Source organism: Macaca nemestrina, chromosome 10 (genome assembly GCF_043159975.1).
Source record: "Macaca nemestrina isolate mMacNem1 chromosome 10, mMacNem.hap1, whole genome shotgun sequence".
Classification (NCBI taxonomy): domain Eukaryota; kingdom Metazoa; phylum Chordata; class Mammalia; order Primates; family Cercopithecidae; genus Macaca; species Macaca nemestrina.
The window spans coordinates 128910719-128927932 of record NC_092134.1 but is presented as its reverse complement, the minus strand read 5'-3'; the positions used below and the strand labels follow the sequence as shown (position 1 = coordinate 128927932).

The 17214-nt window shown below is 43.5% G+C and overlaps 1 protein-coding gene across 1 annotated transcript in view; it reads left to right on the top strand.

Moving 5' to 3' along the window:
• The window catches only part of LOC105481999 (family with sequence similarity 234 member B), a 36664-nt gene that overhangs the window by 16047 nt on the left and 3403 nt on the right, over positions 1-17214 (top strand). Inside the window, exons 4-12 of the mRNA XM_011741835.2 lie at positions 1006-1194; positions 2274-2404; positions 6023-6170; positions 6539-6680; positions 7686-7829; positions 8012-8093; positions 10568-10723; positions 15365-15482; positions 16989-17209. Coding sequence (XP_011740137.1) covers positions 1006-1194; positions 2274-2404; positions 6023-6170; positions 6539-6680; positions 7686-7829; positions 8012-8093; positions 10568-10723; positions 15365-15482; positions 16989-17209 — 1331 coding nt within the window. The remainder of the gene's footprint in view (positions 1-1005; positions 1195-2273; positions 2405-6022; positions 6171-6538; positions 6681-7685; positions 7830-8011; positions 8094-10567; positions 10724-15364; positions 15483-16988; positions 17210-17214) is intronic.

Below are 17214 nucleotides of genomic sequence, written 5' to 3'. Positions count from 1 at the left end.
GTTACCATATACCACCCCTGTTTGTCATATATATCTTCTGGCAACAAGGTCTGAAACAGCCAACCATAGTTTGTCACTCGTTTTTAGGTTGTATAATTAATTAGTCGTACTGAGGAATAGATAGAAGGAAGCTCTAAAAGTTTTGTTTCCCTTTCTGTATTAGTTGTTGCTGAAAGTGGGAACTGTATGAAATGAGTCATGTATCCCTGTCCTGAGAATGCATGTGAAACTGACAAGGGAGAAAGTTCTGAGTCTGATGTAGTAATTAAGTGACATAAAGGCTTATTTACTAAGGGCATGGCTACTCTAATCCCTTACTAGCTGTCCTTGGACCTAGGTATTAGGTCTTCCCAAATATTTTTTCCTGACTGGGACCAAATCAATTGATTCCGTACAACTCTAGACTAGCAAGACCCACTCATCATTGCTATATGTAATCTTCAAGTTTATTATTATTTTTTTTTAATTTTTCTACTCTCAGGAAGCATTTGTTAGTGATGATTAGAATTCAGGTATTTTGCTCCCTGCTCTGCACACATTCTAGATCAGTCTCATGTTTCCGAGCATATCTTTTCCTACCGGTTTTTTGTTCTTAACTACTTTTTCGTATTCTCGAATTTGCTCCTGTCTCTTATTAGGCAAACAGTTGGTTGCTATAGGTGCAGACATTAGTGAGACAGTCTTTCTCCTTAAGGATATCACCATTTAGTTGGGGCCAAGGTGGCAGACATGTAAAGAGAAGTGTTGGGAAAGGTGCAAAAGTGGAGATGCATTCAACGGTGTAGAGGAGGCCGCAGCTCTTGTCTTACATGAGAAGCGTGTTGAGCAAAGATGACAGGCATTCTGTGTTCACACCTTGCTGCCAGAAGTGTGGGAGGGAGCTAAATACACAAGTGTGGTTGCTGCCTTACCACCATCCACTTGGAGTTTTGTGGCCTCTTGTTCATCTCTGCCTCTTATCTCCTCTGCCTGCTTTCCTTTTTTATCTCTCTTGTGTGCTTTTAGGTGGCTCAAGGCCAGCTGCTAATCTTGTGTGCCTTTCGGGGATGAATGGCAGCACACTGTGGTCTAGTCTTCTCCCTGAGGAGGCTCGAGATATCACATGTTTGGAGCTGATGCCAGGAAGCTTGGCTGAAACCGTCTGCCTTGTGACGGGGACACACAAAATGCTCAGTGCATTCAATGCAACGTCAGGTAAATACCATTGATCACAAAAGAACTTTGCTCCTACGAGCCATAATTTTGGATTAGAATCATCTGTTGGGTAGGGGACCTTTTTACTCTCACATGGTGGAATGTCTGATTTACTGCTCTGGAATATGGTTATTAAGAAAAATGAGAGAAAAGGTTTGGGCACTTTGAGTAAACAGATCCATGGTTCAACCTGTTTGGTGATAGGATGGGGCTGGAACTGAATTACCCAAACAGAAACTACCCTGAGGCCTTTGGTGTGTAAATAGTCTCCTGACTCTGTTCTTTGTACAAAAGACAACTGAACTTTGATTCTTCATATTTGATATACATGGGATCCATGTGTAAACTTGGGCATTAACTACTTAAAAAAAAATACTCCAGTGAAGAAATAAAGGTTTGTTGAGGCTTGTTGACTAGCCTTTTAGCTTCTTACTGCATTCAGATATACATGACGAAGGGAATGAAAAAGAATCACATGTCCTGAAGGTTCTTACAGAATCCTAAGTATACGGCCCATAGGCTTGGTACTGCTGGGCCGTGTGCTCACATGGAGCGGAATAAATAACATCCTTCCCAGGTTTAGAGGTTGGAGTTTGGTTGCGGGGTGCTTCTGAGTGAAAAAAACTGGGATTTGAGTTAACTGTAGAACTGAAGCCATCTGGAAAACTTCCTATGATGCTGTGGTGCTTACTTATGTGTGGGGGAAGGAAGCAGAGTGGTCTGGTCAGCTGCCCCTGGATGTTTCCTTAGTAGTTGTTATAATCTCTAACAGATCCGTTCCCTCACCCCAGGCAAGTGAGCCCTTCTTTGTTGGAAAGGATTTAGCACCTCCATTTTATCTAAAAGGATCTAGGTGGGAAATTATTGCATGGATTTGTTAGCCAGATACCTGAGGATTCAGATCACACTCCCTGCTCCCTCCTCCTCAGTAAGACAAAAACGAAAGGCAGTAAGTAGGCAGGAGTTGCTGTCTGTTGTTCAGCCCATTGCGTCTTTCTTTTCTGGCCTGGGAACATGGCATCTGCCTTTTCCAGAGGCAAGAAGCTGTCATAGTGACCAGCCTATGTGTCCTTCCTTAGGGAAAGCCATTTGGACTTTGAACCCAAACTACTTGTCTAATGGTACCTTAGCTGCCCCAGTTGTGGTGCTGCCAGACTTGGATGAAGATGGTGTTCGAGACCTTGTGGTTCTGGCCATTGGGGAATTGCAGGTATGATCTCTATTAAATGGTTTTTGTTTCTTATAGGGAATGCTTCTATTTTAGTTGTCTCAGCTCCTAGTGTTGCTATTATAAATACTGCTTGAAATGTTCTTTTTACAAGGGTTTAAGTAAATTCTCTTTGTGAGGTTAAGTGAATATATGACCATTATGAACCCATTTTCTCTGGCAGCCTCATGGCTCCATGGACTGCGGTGTAGTGGAGCTTTAGAGTCAGATAGGTCTGTATGTGAATTCCACCTTTACCACTTTATATCTCTGCAGCCTTGGGCAAGCCATGGAGCCTGTCCAAGCTCTGGTTTCTTCATATGTAAAAAGGGCATGTTATATCTACTTATATCATTGTTATGAAAATAAGAGCTAACATATTTAAAGTGCCTAGAGCAATGCGTACGTTTTACTGTGTATATGTATTTTTAGTTTTCCTATATTATATATATACATTTTTATGTCAATTATAAAACAATAGAACAGGCTGGTACAAAGTTCATAAAAGATACGTAGGAAAAAAATCTAAGTCAAGCAATAATAACAACAATGACCAAAGAAAGGAATGTTGTAATCTAGGCTGTGATAAGGCAGACTTTGATCCAGGACAGTGGCCCTTGAATTATGGTCCTAACTTGTGATTTGCAGGAACTTCAGTGTACTGGTCACTCTGCACACAGGTAAAGTAAGAGTAGATCTTTCCTCCAAATCACAGGCAGGAGTAAATTAATGAGCAGGATGATCTCGATTTTAAGTTTTTATTCTGGAAGCGTTTTTCAGAGCTTTTGTCAAAGACTTTTTCTCAGACTTCCTAGTGTGTCTGCCAAGGAAATGCTTGGGCACAAAAGAGTCAATTGGCAAAGAATGTTTATGGAAAAATGTGGATATGGCTAATTTTGCCTCATTTGATAACCTATTTTAATTTTAATAGACCTTGTGTTTGCTGTTGTGATCTTTGTATTGCCTATATGGAGTAGAGTTGTAAATTCTACAGGTAAAATTATGCAGAATGGAATGAAATCTGTTAAGATTTTGTATCTTTCTGCCAAGAGTCCCCCAAACTCAGAGTGCCCCGTCAGTCATGAGTTTTGAGGAGCACTGTTCTAGCACACTAAACTCTCCCTTACATTTGCAAGATAAAGGCAAGATCCAGAATGAGCTAAATTTCTGAAGCCTACTTAGTTTTAAGGGTTTTAAGCTTTAAGGGTACTTTATGTTCGTTTTCTTTAGCTAGCCAGTTGGTCTCAAAGTGGACCCGAACCAAGGATTCAGGAATTATTCATGTAATCTTTTTTATCCTAGCCATTATGAATAAAGAGATTGGGGACTAGGGAAGATTTGAATTATTGCTTACATCAGGGAGCAATTCTCTGAAGGGGAACATATGGGGAGGCACAGCAAGCCATTGAACAAGTTTTTGTGTCGTGATTGAATTTAGAAATCGGTCTGACTGTCCCGTCTGGCCGCTTATTAGCTGGTGGTGGTTGGCAGGAGAGTGGCTCAGGCCCTTGGGGACCCTCCATAGTAAGGAGGTCTCCACCAGAGGAAGTGGCTTCTTGCCCACTCTTACTCTGTGCCCTTTGTGTTGGTCTCTATGCAGTGCATTGCCCATCTTGCCCTACAGAATTTTCACAATAGGGTACAGCTAGGGCATAGTCTCAGTTCTGCTTGAAAAGTGGTAGACAGTTCTAGGAAAACCTTATAGAGGCACTAGGTATATAGTGCAGCAGCTTCATCCTTGTACTGACCTCTTTTGACCTCTCTACCAGCAACAAGGGACCCCAGGAACCTGCATAAGCTTCTGAGATGGAAGACTCTTCACAAGGAAGGAAACCTAAGTCTGTGACGTAGAGTGATTGCATTTGTTGATCCGGGTTTAGAGTGAAGTGGGCTTGGAGAACTGGACCTGGTTTTTGATTAGAGGAACTGATAAGGTCTAGAACATTAGTGGGAAGGGACCTTGAAGACCATTGGGTTAACTTTCTCGCACCATGCCATGATCTGTGGTTCAACATTACAGGCATGTTGGCACCCCACTCTCTTGGCGTACTCAGGCTGATGGGAATAACACGAATTTGTGAGGCAGTCCATTTCATTTTTGGGCCAACTCCAGAAAATTCTGTCCTAAGCAGAAAGAAATCTGCTTTCTCATAGCTTCCACTCATTGTTCCAGCTTCATTCCCATAGAACTACTCTGAATGAGTCTAATCCCCTTTCTATAGGAAAGCCGTTTAACCATTAGCCTAGTCCTTCTAAGCTTGCTACTCAAGGCTAAATATCCCCATTTCTTATACTGTTCCTCATGCAACCAGGAAGTCCAGACCCCTCTTTTTCTTGATTTCTTTCCCTTTGCATTCTAGTTTGTCCAAATCTCTTTTAAAATGTGGTACTTATATCTAAAAACAGCATTTTATTTGTAGTATAACCAATGTGTCAACCTAAGGGAATAGTTACTTATTTTGATATAGACTCTGTATTTCTGTTTTTGCAGACAAAGATCATAATATATTTTCTAAGATTTGCTTTTTGTTTGTAACCAGTTAAAGTACCTGTATCTTTTAATGTTTAATTATTAATAGACCAGTTTTTTTTTCTGGCAGATTTTGACTCATCTTCCAGCCTAAGGTTTTTTTGAATTTTGAGTTTGTCTTATGCCATATTAGCTATCCTTCTCAGCTTTGTGATAAACTTAAATTCTATTCTTTCAAGTCTTTGATAAGAATGTTTAATAGGAATGGGGCAATGGCAGAGTGCTACGACATTCCTCTAAAAACCTCCCTCTAGGTTGTTATTGATCCCATAAGTACCTTTTCCTGGTACACGGCAAAGCACATTTCTTTATCTTGTCCAGAGAGTTCATGATGATAAACTTTGTCAAAAGCTTTACTGAAGTCAAGATATCAGTAAAATCGTCATATTTAACTGGTGACTCTATCCCCAGAAGAAAATCCTCTAGAGCTGAAGTTGGCCACTGTGGCCTGTAGGTTAAATTTGGCCCACTACTTGTTTTTGTAAATAGAGCTTTATTGGAACATACTTACACCCATTCATTTATGTGTTGTTTATGATGGCTTTCACACTAGAACAGCAGAGTAGAATAGTTGCTACAGAGATCATCTAGCTTGCAAAGCCTAAAATTTGGCCCTTCACAGAAAAAGTTTGCTGATCTCTCTTTGAGAATAAAGTTGATGGTGTTCAGGCCAGACATCCAGTGTTCTGATGGGAGAGCACTGCCTGGATTAACTCTAGCTGGAACCAAATATTACTGGGGATTTCTGGTATTGAAGTAAAGACCCAGGGGCTAGCCATCCTATGTTTAGCTGTAGGCTAGAATTCTGTGCCTCAGGAGACTGTTCCGCAAGCAACAATTCTGCTTCAGAGAAACTGTCTGAGGTGCTTTGAAGATGCCCTTTGCTGGCTCTAGTGAGGCAATGGGACATTTGCCTCACTTGCTTACTTGAAGGGAAATAAAGCGAAGCAGGTTTGGCTTTGTGCTTTCCAATTTGGGGGAGTGTTTCTGAACCCGTGGCTAATGAGGAGGCAGTGACTGTCTGGAGAAGCCATTTAATTAGGAAACGATAGGGCTTCTGTTGACTCCACCCCCCTCTCTTACTTCCTCAGCCAGATCTGTGCTTTCTACTGGTGTCCGGCCGGACCGGAAGTCCAGTGGGTCGACCTGTGAAGTACAACATCGTGGGAGTTGGGAATCTGATTGGTCCTCAGGTTTACATCACAACAAATGGGGCTGTCTACATCCTGTTTGGCTTTGGTAAGATGCAAGGCTACTTTTTGCTCCTGTTCCCCACTGGCATATGTGATGGGGTCTTCCTTGTGAGACAGGCTGAAAGCTCAGGAACTCCTGACACCAGCCTTCCCAGAGCCTTCTAATGCAGGGGTCTCTCACTGTCCCCTACCTATCACAGGCTGTTAACTCTGCTTTCCTTTGCTGCCTCCTCAAAAGGGAAGACTCTTGTCCAGCATCCACTTAATCACCTCCCCACTTGTTCTGTGTTGTCCAGTCTGGGTGGGCTCTGTTAGACCCATCTGGTCAGCCTCTGTGTCTCTTGCTCAGATCCTCACCATGGAACAGTTCTGTTAAATTCAGATTCTCAGTGTTGGTTCTTCCTGTGGTGCTAGGAAATATACAGGCTGTCGCCCTGCGGGACATTTTTGTTCAGGCCCAAAATCGAGACAGCTCACCACCTTCTCTGCAGATAGAAGAGCCAGAATGGGAGAAGCGAAGATCCATCAACCTCTCTGAGCTCATTGATGTTTACAGGTAGGGCAGATGTCTGTCCTTGGTCACAGTGAGGTGTCCTGTGAACTCACATGCCTTTGAGTCTCTAAGTTTGGTTGGGCTGGTGAATATGTGGGTAGAGGTTTGGGGGAAACAGTGCTAATCTTAATTTACTATCTTCTGATCTGGTTAACATGAGTTAGAAATTTTCTTCTCTTGGTAACGTAATGCGTTGGTATCTATGTGTTGGTGACCATGTGTAATCACTCCTCAGGTAGGATGCAAGGAAGGATACTTAGGGCTCTGAGTCAGAGTGGGGAGGGAGATAGACTTATCTAACTGTTTGTAAAACTGTGTTGAAGGATCTGACCTACTCTTTTCTGTATTTTTCTCTTAGTTGAAGCATCATTTTGACAGAAGTGAGAATAGCGTCCATGAAATCTTATTTTTTTATTTTTATTTATTTCTTAACTAGAAGCATGTAGTTTGTCACATGCTGGGGATTTTACCCATTTAACCCCAAGGCTGGATAATAATTGTTTCATTCTTTTCTACCAGAAGTTCCAATTCATTTTCTAGCATTTTTTTAGGCAGTATCATGTTTTGGTGAATTTGACAGGTATTAAGTAGAATAGTCCCAGGGGCACCGAGCAAGAACAAATTCAGCGAAGTGTATGCCATGGGCTGCTGCCCAAACTCATTGGCAACCTCTGGCCTCCTGTCCAGATCTCTGTCTGCCTTCCCTGTGATTATCCTTGACTCTGTTGCCTTTCTCAGAGTATCCAATGTGAGAGATATTGCACTGGAACACTTCTCCTATGAGTTCCTTTTGAACTTGTATGGAATTTTCTAGGGATCCTTGGTTTCTAAGGTCAAGAAAATGAGATTCAACTGAAACAACAGTGTGTCCCACTTGATGAGATAATGGTGGGGCATGAATATAAGAGTGTATACAGGTATATGTATACTGAGAGAAAAAGCCAAAATAAATGGCTCAGAAATCTCATTCAAGCCAGAGACTAACTGTTGGGGTCTTATTTAACCCAGTGATGGTGTTGAGCTACTCCAGATGGTGAAGGCACCAGATTCCAACTGCAGCAACCTTCTGATTACAACCAGACAAGGCCTTGTGCTGCTTCGGGGGCAAAATCTGACACCTTACTGGACATTGAGACTTCAAGGCCTGCGCAGGTTTGCAGTGTGTTCCTTCTTGTGTTTGCTGTTTTGATCCACTTTCCCATGTCTAAAAATTGTCCAGAACAATTGCTTGCAATTCTTATATCTGGGGCCAGTGCAAGAGAAGGGAGGGAGAGTTCTTAGTTTTCCTGTTTTTCTTGTTCACTATTGATTGCTTACTTTATCCTTATTTGCAGCCAGCCTACTCCTGGATATTTCACTGATGATCAGACGTTAGACTTCCTTCTGCAGATACAGGATGGAGTTGGGATGAAAAAGGTAAAACTTTGGGCCTCAGATCAATCAAAGCATATGTAAAGTATATACTTTCTGTCCAACCCTCTGCTAGGCACAGCAGGGAATAAAAAGAACCTATAATATGATCTCTACCTTCAAAGAACTCAGAGTCTCACTGAGTGGATAAAATGAAAATTCACAGTTCAGTGCTAAAATCTGGAGCACTGGAAGCCTTTCTAGGATAATTTCCTTCCTATATAGGAGTTTCTTGTTCTGGATCCCTAGCTTACAGTTAGGCAGTGGGAACCTTCTGAAATCTCTTGGTGGGGAAAGACAGGTATACAGAAATGTAATACTTTAACACACAGCTACACCTGAGATTTCAGAGAAGTCTGTGGTGACTGGGGTTTTATGGAAGACCTTATAAAGAAGGGAAATATAAACAGGGCTTTTTAAAGCTGAGTCATATTTATGTGGAGAGGAAAACATGCCAGGTCAGGGGCACCAAGACCAGAGGCCCAGACACAGAAAGGATAGAGCATGTTCCAAGGACACTGAATAGATCCTTGATATTATATGAAATTGTATATTGTGAGAATATAATGATTGGATAGATGACTTTCATTTCTTTAACATTACAGCAGAATTACAGAGTTACAATTTTTTTTTTTGAATTATTGACCTTGCATTTTGGTTCATTTTCACTGTGAAATATATATCTGTTTCTATACATTGCCCACTGTTCCCTGAGAGAGAAAAAGAATTCAACAAACACTTTATCATCACCTCTAATGTGTGCCAACTTCTGTAATGAATGCTGGAGACACAAAATTAATGAAGACAAAGTCACTGCACAGCTCTGCCACATGCTGGAAAGTGCTGTTGTGGAGGTTCACACAGGGGTCCACCGGAAACACAGGGAGCAGATGGAGTGCAGGCGAGCTGGAGGGCCAGGGAGGCAAGAGATGCCTCATGTTGGTCAGGGGTTGTATGTGCAGAATCATGAGAGCAGAGAAAAGGTTTGCTAAATAGATAAGGGTGGGCTGAGGTGCACTCCCGCCAGAGAGACGAGAATGAGGTCAGCTTACAGAGGGCCCCGAAAGCACAGCTGCAGAATCTGGATGAGGCTTTGGAGGCCATAGGGCTATTTGGTTATGGGCAGAGGACAGATACAGTGATAAAAGCATCATGTTAGGGAGAGACTTCCAACAGTGCTATATAGGAAAAGCCAATGCCTGCATGTAATTCAAAGGAATTTCCGATACAGATTGGGATTTCACTGGTGCTGGGAGGACAATGGAAGAAGGGTGTATAGTAGGTATAGTAGGTTGAAGGTGGAGATACTGTTTCAGCCCTGGGTTTTAATCCTGACACCATTACTTATTGGAGACCTTGGGCATATTACCTAATCTTGCCTAGCTGCAGTTTCTGCATTTATAAAACAGGGGTAATAATATTGCCTGCCTTCATAGGATTATTGTGACAGTTAAATGAAATATGTGTTTGAGTGGATACAAGTTTTTAGTGCAGTGTCTCTAGACTTCTTTTTTCCCCAAGACTGCCAAAGGGAATCTTAAAGTGCTTCTCTGTTTTTCTTTCTCTGCTGGTTGAGAAGATTTTGCCTCTGCCAGGTTGGTTCCAGGAACTTGTGTGATGCAGATTCTGAGTACAGACACAGAAAGGCGGGACTCAGGAGCCTGGAAGAATAGGGCAAGCAGTTGTCCAAAGAGGTTAGGTCTTCCACTTATAGAAGTGTGGAGACGCTGAGTAGGAGGGAGTAAAGACACTTGGGCTAGAGGAAATTGGGGAACTTCTTGGGGATTGTGGTAAATGAGAGGTTCCAGATTTGTGAGGCATTTAGGGTGAAGAGCAGACATATGCCAGGATTATGAATTTGAACTCCTTCATCATTATCCTTTGATAAATGCAACTAAGCAATGAATTCCCTCTTGGATTTTTTTTTTTTTGCCTGTTTAAACAGCATTGCTTTAAATTTGAGACTTCCCTAGGTCCATATGCCACGACACCAAGAGTCAGATCCGTAAAGCTGGGAACACCGCGCCCGAGGACAGTGTTCACTGGGCCATTGTTTTCTGAGTGGCTGCTGTGTTGTGGGGAATAAGGTGCTGCTGTTGGCATTTGCAGAGTTGCTGCTGTCTCTCTGAGGACTGTCCTAATCGTGGACAATCCCTGTGTCCACATCACTTCCTGTTTCTCAGATCCTGCTTTTCTCACCTGTAAAATGGGGTGGACTACATGATTTGAATGTCCCTTTCCCACTTGAGAACTTTGCAGTTCTTGAAATCTATTAAATGGGAACAAGGGCTGCAGAAGCTTAGGTCCTGTCCTTAGCCATTATTCATGCTCTCTGAACACCCAGTTTGCTTGCATCTTAAAAGTGCAACCTGTTAATGTTTGTGTTATTTGAATACCTGCACATTTTTGTGTGTGCATTTTCTGGGCCTGCTGCTTTTTTGAGGCCTGGCCATGTTTATTCTCTGTCTTCTCTTTTGTAGATGATGGTTGTGGATGGTGACTCTGGCTCTGTTGTTTGGAGTTACCGTGCTCCGTGTCACATGAAAGAAACGCCAGCCACCTCGGCAGTTACTTCAGACCGGAAGTCTGTCTTCCTCTTCTGGGCCGAAGGGCTGTCAGCTGCATCTCCCAATTCCGTGAGTGAGCCTGGGAGGGTCCCTTTTTTAGTTTGTCAGATGGCAGCTGCTCTGCAGGGCTGACTGTGTTCTGGAGATGTTATTTGATCCATCACTTTCCAAGGGCTGGGGTAGAAACAAGTCAGCACTCGGTGGAGAAAAGCAGGAACCCTGTGTCCTCCTGAGCCACACCTTTGCCTTTTAGCAGAGAATGTGAATGCTGACAACAGCCCCTGACTGCTGGCTACTGACAGGGGGAAGCTGAATAAAGAATAAAAAGTCCTCCCAAGATGCTAGATCCAAATTTGCAGACAATTCATATATGCTACAATTGTTGAAGAGGAGAAATCATTATGACTGGTCTGGAGTGGGCAGAGAGAATTTCAGGGAGGGGTAAGGCTGGGCTTTGAGGCGCATGCCCTGAGACTGAAGGAACGGATATGGGGGAGGGTGGCCAGCAGTTGGAGAGGGACATTGACCACATAAAACTGAGAGGTTGTTTGAGGAACTATGGGAGAGAACGTCTGACACCTAGAAGGCAGATTTTAGAAAGTCCTAAATGTTACACTGCAGTGTTTTCATGGGGTTGATGAGGCAGGGTGCTACCTGTGTTAGGTACCTGGGAGTTTTTAGTAAGACCAACCCTGACCTAGTTCAATGAAACACATCTTGACTCAGCATTTTCTGTGTGCCAGGCACTGTGATCTCTGTAGGGATCTAAGGATAAACTGAAAATAATCTTGGCTCTCTAGAGAAGACAGATGGTCCAAGATAATGGGGGGAACCTGATGAAGGCAGGATCCTGAATTCATCCACCAGGCTCAGTCAACAAGTCACTCAACTTCTCTGAGCCTCATGATCTTTATCCGTTAATGGTTAATGAAGATGCTAATATATTTGCTCATTTTGAGGATCAGATTTACCTAAAATCTAGATTATATTTCTAACTCTGACATGCCCTAACAATGTGACCATGGGCAATTTACTTAACTTTTTAACTTCCTCCCCGCATATGAGGGGACTTCAGGAAGTTCATGGAAAAATGTAATTAAAATATAAAAATAAAAAGTGTCGGCCGGACGCAGGGGCTCATGCCTGTAATCCCAGCACTTTCGGAGGCTGAGGCGGGAGAATCACGAGGTCAGGAGTTCGAGACCAGCCTGGCTAACATAGTGAAACCTCGTCTCTACTGAAAATACAAAAAATTAGCCAAGTGTGGTGGTGGGCACCTGTAATTCCAGCTACCTGGGAGGCTGAGGCAGGAGAATCGCTTGAACCTGGGAGGCGGAGGTTGCAGTGAGCTGAGATCATGCCATTGCGCTCTAGCCCAGGCGACAGTGGGAGACTTCGTCTCAAAAAAAAAAAAAAGAACTTTATTTCTTAACATAAGTGCCATCAAGTTCAAGACAGTTTGTAAGCGTTAATACCAGCCATTTAGTCCATCCCTAAAGAACTGAGGGTCCTGGGAAAATCTAACCATGTCAATGCAGTCTTTTTTTACATTATAAACTGAAGAAAAATGAGAGCTCTTTAAAGAATTTTTAAGATCAGGAAACTAAAGAAAGTCACAATGAGCTAACTCAGAACTATAAGGTGGATGCCTCATGATTTCCCATTGAAACTCACAAAATTGCTCTTGTTTGATGAGAGGAATGAGTAGGAACATTGTTGTGGTGGAGAAGAACTCTCTGGGGAAGCTTTCCCAGGTGCTTTTCTGCTAAAGCTTTGGCTTTCTCAAACGCTCTGATTTTAAGCAGATGTTATCATTCTTTTTTTTTTTTTTTCTCCTTTTTGTGGAGAATGGGGTCTCATGATTTTGCCCAGGCAGGCCTCGAACTCCTGGGCTCAAGCTATCCTCCTGCCTCTGCCTCCCTAAGAGCTGGGATTGCAGGCGTGAGCCACCACACCTGGCCAATGTTATCATTCTTTAGCCCTAAAGTCAACAAGCAAAATGCCTTGGGCATCCCCCCAAAATACTGCCATGACTTTTGCTGTTGACCTTTCCACTTTTCTTTGACTGGACCACTTCCACCTCTTGTAGTCATTGTGCTTTGCCTTCAGGAGCACACTGGTAAAGCCATGTTTCATCTCCTGCTACAGATCTTCAAAGAAATGCTTCCAGGATCTTGATCCCACTTTTTAAAAATTTCCATTGAAAGCCCTGCTTTTGTCTGCAGCTAATATGGGCCAACAGTTTTGCCACCCGCCCAGTGGAAAGTTTGCTCAACTTTAATTTTTCAACCAGAATTATGTAAGCTGAACCAGTTGAAGTGTCTTCAGTGATGGCTATTGTTTGTGCTATTAATCATTGGTTCTCTTCAATTAGGGCATGAACAAGATGAATTTTTTCCTCACAAATTGATGAGGATGGTCTGCTATTGTGGGCTTAATCTCCAACATCATTTTGTCCCTCGTTAAAATGAGCTATCCACGTCTAAGCTGCTGATTTCTCTGGGGCATCGTCATCATACATTTTTCAGAAGGCATCAATGATTTCACCATTCTTCCACCCAAAATTCACCATAAATTTGATGCATGTTCTTGCTTCAACCTTTTGGCAGAATTCGAGTTACTTTGATAGAGGCTCTTTTCAAACTGATATCTTACCCTTCTTGGTGCCTCAGACTAGCTCCTGTTCAGGTATGTTATAACAATTTAGTATGAGTTTATTTTGGTGCAAAAAGAATTTTGAAGTCCTTGCGTAGTTTTTTCATAATCTGCATTTCCATGAACTTTTCGAAGACCCCTAGTATAATAAAATGAGGGTATTGGACAAGATAAGTCTCAAATGTAGTCTTCTATAAATAAAGCGCCATGTTACAAATGCTTTAATAGAGGTACAAGTAATAAGTTTACATGGAAGCACAAAAGAAAGGAGATATTAATTTTGCCTAGGGTAATAAGGGAGCTTTTCCTCAAAGAGGGGGCCCAGGTGGGCACATAAGGATAAGTGTTTTAATGTGTGGAGATGGGGTAGAGAGGGTGGTTAGGCAGTCTAAGGGGCAAATAAGATTGGCAACGGTTAGGCAGAGTAGGGTGAAGCGTGGATTGAGGGTGATGATCAAACATTTGTGCAGCATGGGGTGGGCAGGTGAGTCGTTGCAGTTTAGTCTGGAAAAGGCATATTTTGGTTAAATGGTGTAAGACTGCTTTTCATGCTAAGGAATTTGTGTTCATTTTGTAGGCAGTGAGGAAGGTGTTTGGTTGTTTTCTTCTCATGTTAGCTGAGCCAGAGATCTGTCCCGTTGTACCTGGGATCCTAAGGGTGTGTGGAAAATGCCCTCTTCTGCTTTGTGGGCATGTGGTGAGAGTGAGGTTGCAAGCTTCCTGCTCACACTTCTCCTTACCTGGGGACTTCTTCCCATGTAGCCATATGGAAGCAGGGGTAATATTCATCCCTCAGAGCTTCCATTTCCTCTACTGCAGGAGGCCCAAGGTAGTCCCAGGGGAGGAGAGGCACTTGGGAAGTTCTGGAGAGCAGCCACTTACTAACCCACATGGGTGTACTTCTGTGCTTTAACAACTGCATAGGTGCACACTCATGTACCTGCCAAGTCTCAAGTCCCATCCCCCCATAGAAATCATACTGATGAAGATAGTCCCAATGTGCATTTTTTCTGCTGTAGAGAGTTTGAAGACTGACACTCAGACCTTGGAACTTTTGTTTTATAATTGATGATTTGCCTCTGTCTGGTCAACATTCCATTCATTTCAGGAAGGGATAAGATTTTTGTAATTTTTAGCCCGATGCTTGCAATTGGCTTTGACACCAGTGAAAGGAAATACCTTTGGCTTACTGTGTTTTCATAAATAGATTTCATCTCCACAGAGCCTCATCTGCTGCAAGGGATCAACCAGTGTTCTAGTACTTCCATGAGCAGAACACTGGGAAGTCTCCATGTCAGATTCCTCTCTTGGGGCCTGCACATTGCCTCTTTCTTTCTTTCCTTCCCTTCCTTCCTTCTTCCCTCCCCTCCCCTCCCCTCCCCTCCCCTCCCCTCCCCTTCCCTCTTCTTTCCTTCTTTTTTCCTTCTTTCCTTCTCTTCCTTCTCTTCCTTCCCTTCCTTCCCTCCCTCCCTTCCTTTCTTTCCTTTCTTTCCCTTTTTTGCAACAGAGTCTCTCTCTGTCACCCAGGCTGGAGTGCAGTGGTGCGATCTTGGCTCACTGCAACCTCTGCCTCCCGGGTTCAAGTGATTCTCCTGCCTCAGCCTCCCAAGTAGCTGGGGCTACAGGCACATGCCACCATGCTCAGCATTTTTTTTTTTTGTATTTTTAGTAGACACAGAGTTTCTCCATGTTGGCCAGGCTGGTCTCGAACTCCTGACCTCAGGTGATATGCCCACCTCAGCCTCCCAAAGTGCTGGGATTATAGGCGTGAGCCACTGTGCTTGGCCTGCCTGCCTTTTTTTTCTTACAAGGGAGAAAGCATTTTCCAGCTGTAGATAGTGGTTTGAAAGAGTTAGTGATTAGTATTTTGAGCTCTTTGAAATATGTCTCTTATACAGGGGAGTTTCTTTCAAACATTCTTGTAGTTAGGATCAGGCATTAGCATCTGAGAGGAATGAGGAATCACCATTTTCTACTCTGCCTTTTCACCTGCGGACTGTCATGTGTGGGAATGTAGAGTTACCTTTGCTCTTCCTTTTTGCGGTTCATTGTCAGGATATCATCCTAGGAACTGAGCCGCCCAGCCTTCACCACCTTTACCTCCTGCATCCTGCGTTCCCCTCCATCCTTCTGGATCTGGCCAACACCACCGGCACAGTGACGGCTTCAGAGGGTGAGTCCCGGTGCCAGCGGGAGTCTGTGTACACAGATGGTGGGAGAGTAGGTGCTGGCTGTGTGTGATAAGACCATTGCCCCACCCAGGGAAGGATGTGTGCTTCTCAGTCGACAGCAGGGCACTTTCCCTGGTGTCCCTGGTGCCTCGGGCTTTTCTGGAATGCTCCTTTGGGTGGAAGCCTTGGGCTCACAGGGTGAGAACCCATATGCTCTGAATGTGGAGGTGAAAGTGCGTCCCATTCCAAAGAGTGTGTAAGGTGTGATTCATCCAGCCACTCCTTCAGCAGACATTTAATGAACATCAACTGTATGCCAGGCACTGTGCCAGCTGCTGGGACTACAAATAAGACTAGTTCCTTGACCCACTCAGAGATTAGGATTTGGAATTAACTGGGGAGGACATGATGGAGATAGAATGTGTTTTGCCAGGGCACTGATTTAGAAAACCTTTTTTTGAATATAACTATGCACCTTGCATAGAAATCAGAGAAAGAAGAAAAATCAAAGGCAGAAAGAAAAATTGGCCATAATCTGGCCACTCATAACCACGATTAACATTTTGGAAGTGTTCTTCTGCTTTACGTATCTGTCTAAATAACATTGTAAATAAAATGGGACACTATATGGGAGACTCTCAACTCAGAAAACCAAAACATTGGGATCGCAGCCTGTGCTGCTGCTAGTCTAGGTTGTCTGGAGATCTTCTCGGCGATTCCTTCCCTCATGGAATCTGCTGTTCCTGTTGGGGGGTCAGGGGGTGCAGGAGTGGAAGAGGACTAGATGGCCACAGCTCCTTTCTTTCTTTCCACATTCTCTTGCTACTTATGGACTTGGCTGTCTACTTACCAACTCATTGGCCTTGGGCTGCAGCTGGCGTTTGTAGCCCTCTCGATTTATTGGGATACATGGGAAGAACAGAGCTTACCTGGAACTTGCAGGCACACCTGTCCACTGGTTGGGGGGTGGGGGCAGGGAGGTGTGAGCTTGGAAAATCCTGTGATTAGATCTGAGTGAGCTGTTTTTTCAACAGGAGCATAAAATATTCAGTGAACATCAAATAATGGTAATTAAGACTCTTGACACCATTTTTATTACAATTTGTATTTTAAAGATGAGGCAAAATAAACGCTGGCGAGGTAAATCGCTTCTGTGACTGCGCACTGACAGTCTGGGAATTCTCAGGCTCCCTAGCGTTTCGGGCTCTCTTTTCTACTGAATTCTCACCACAAGGGGCACATTCTCTCTGTTCCTGAGTTGGGTTTTTTGGAAATAGCTTCAGAGGAGTAAAGGCGCAAAGACAAGGAAGAATGTGCTGCTTTACTGGCATCCAGTCCTTCCCCAGTTTGCACTCGTGGGCTAGCTCGCTGCCTTCTGTTTATTCAGTGCTCAGGACATTTCCTGTGTGAACTAATGAGTAAATAAATGTATTGTTGAACCAAACCCCTCTCCTGTTAGTAGACAGTATGTGTCCATGTTAACTGCTCTTGTTTTTGTCCTTCCTCAGTTGGAATTAACGACCTCTGGAAAGATGCCTTTTATGTTACCAGGACAACAGGTCCAAGCTCCGAAGGCCATCCAGCAGCCCTGGTGGTCAGCAAGCTTAGTCTACGGTGGGCACTAATGGAGGGCCAGATGGCTCAGCTACAGGAGTCTACCCCCAAAATTGGCCGTGGGGAGCTGCGAAGATTTCTCTCTAGGATAAAGTTTGTCGAAGCTCCCTACGAGGTGAG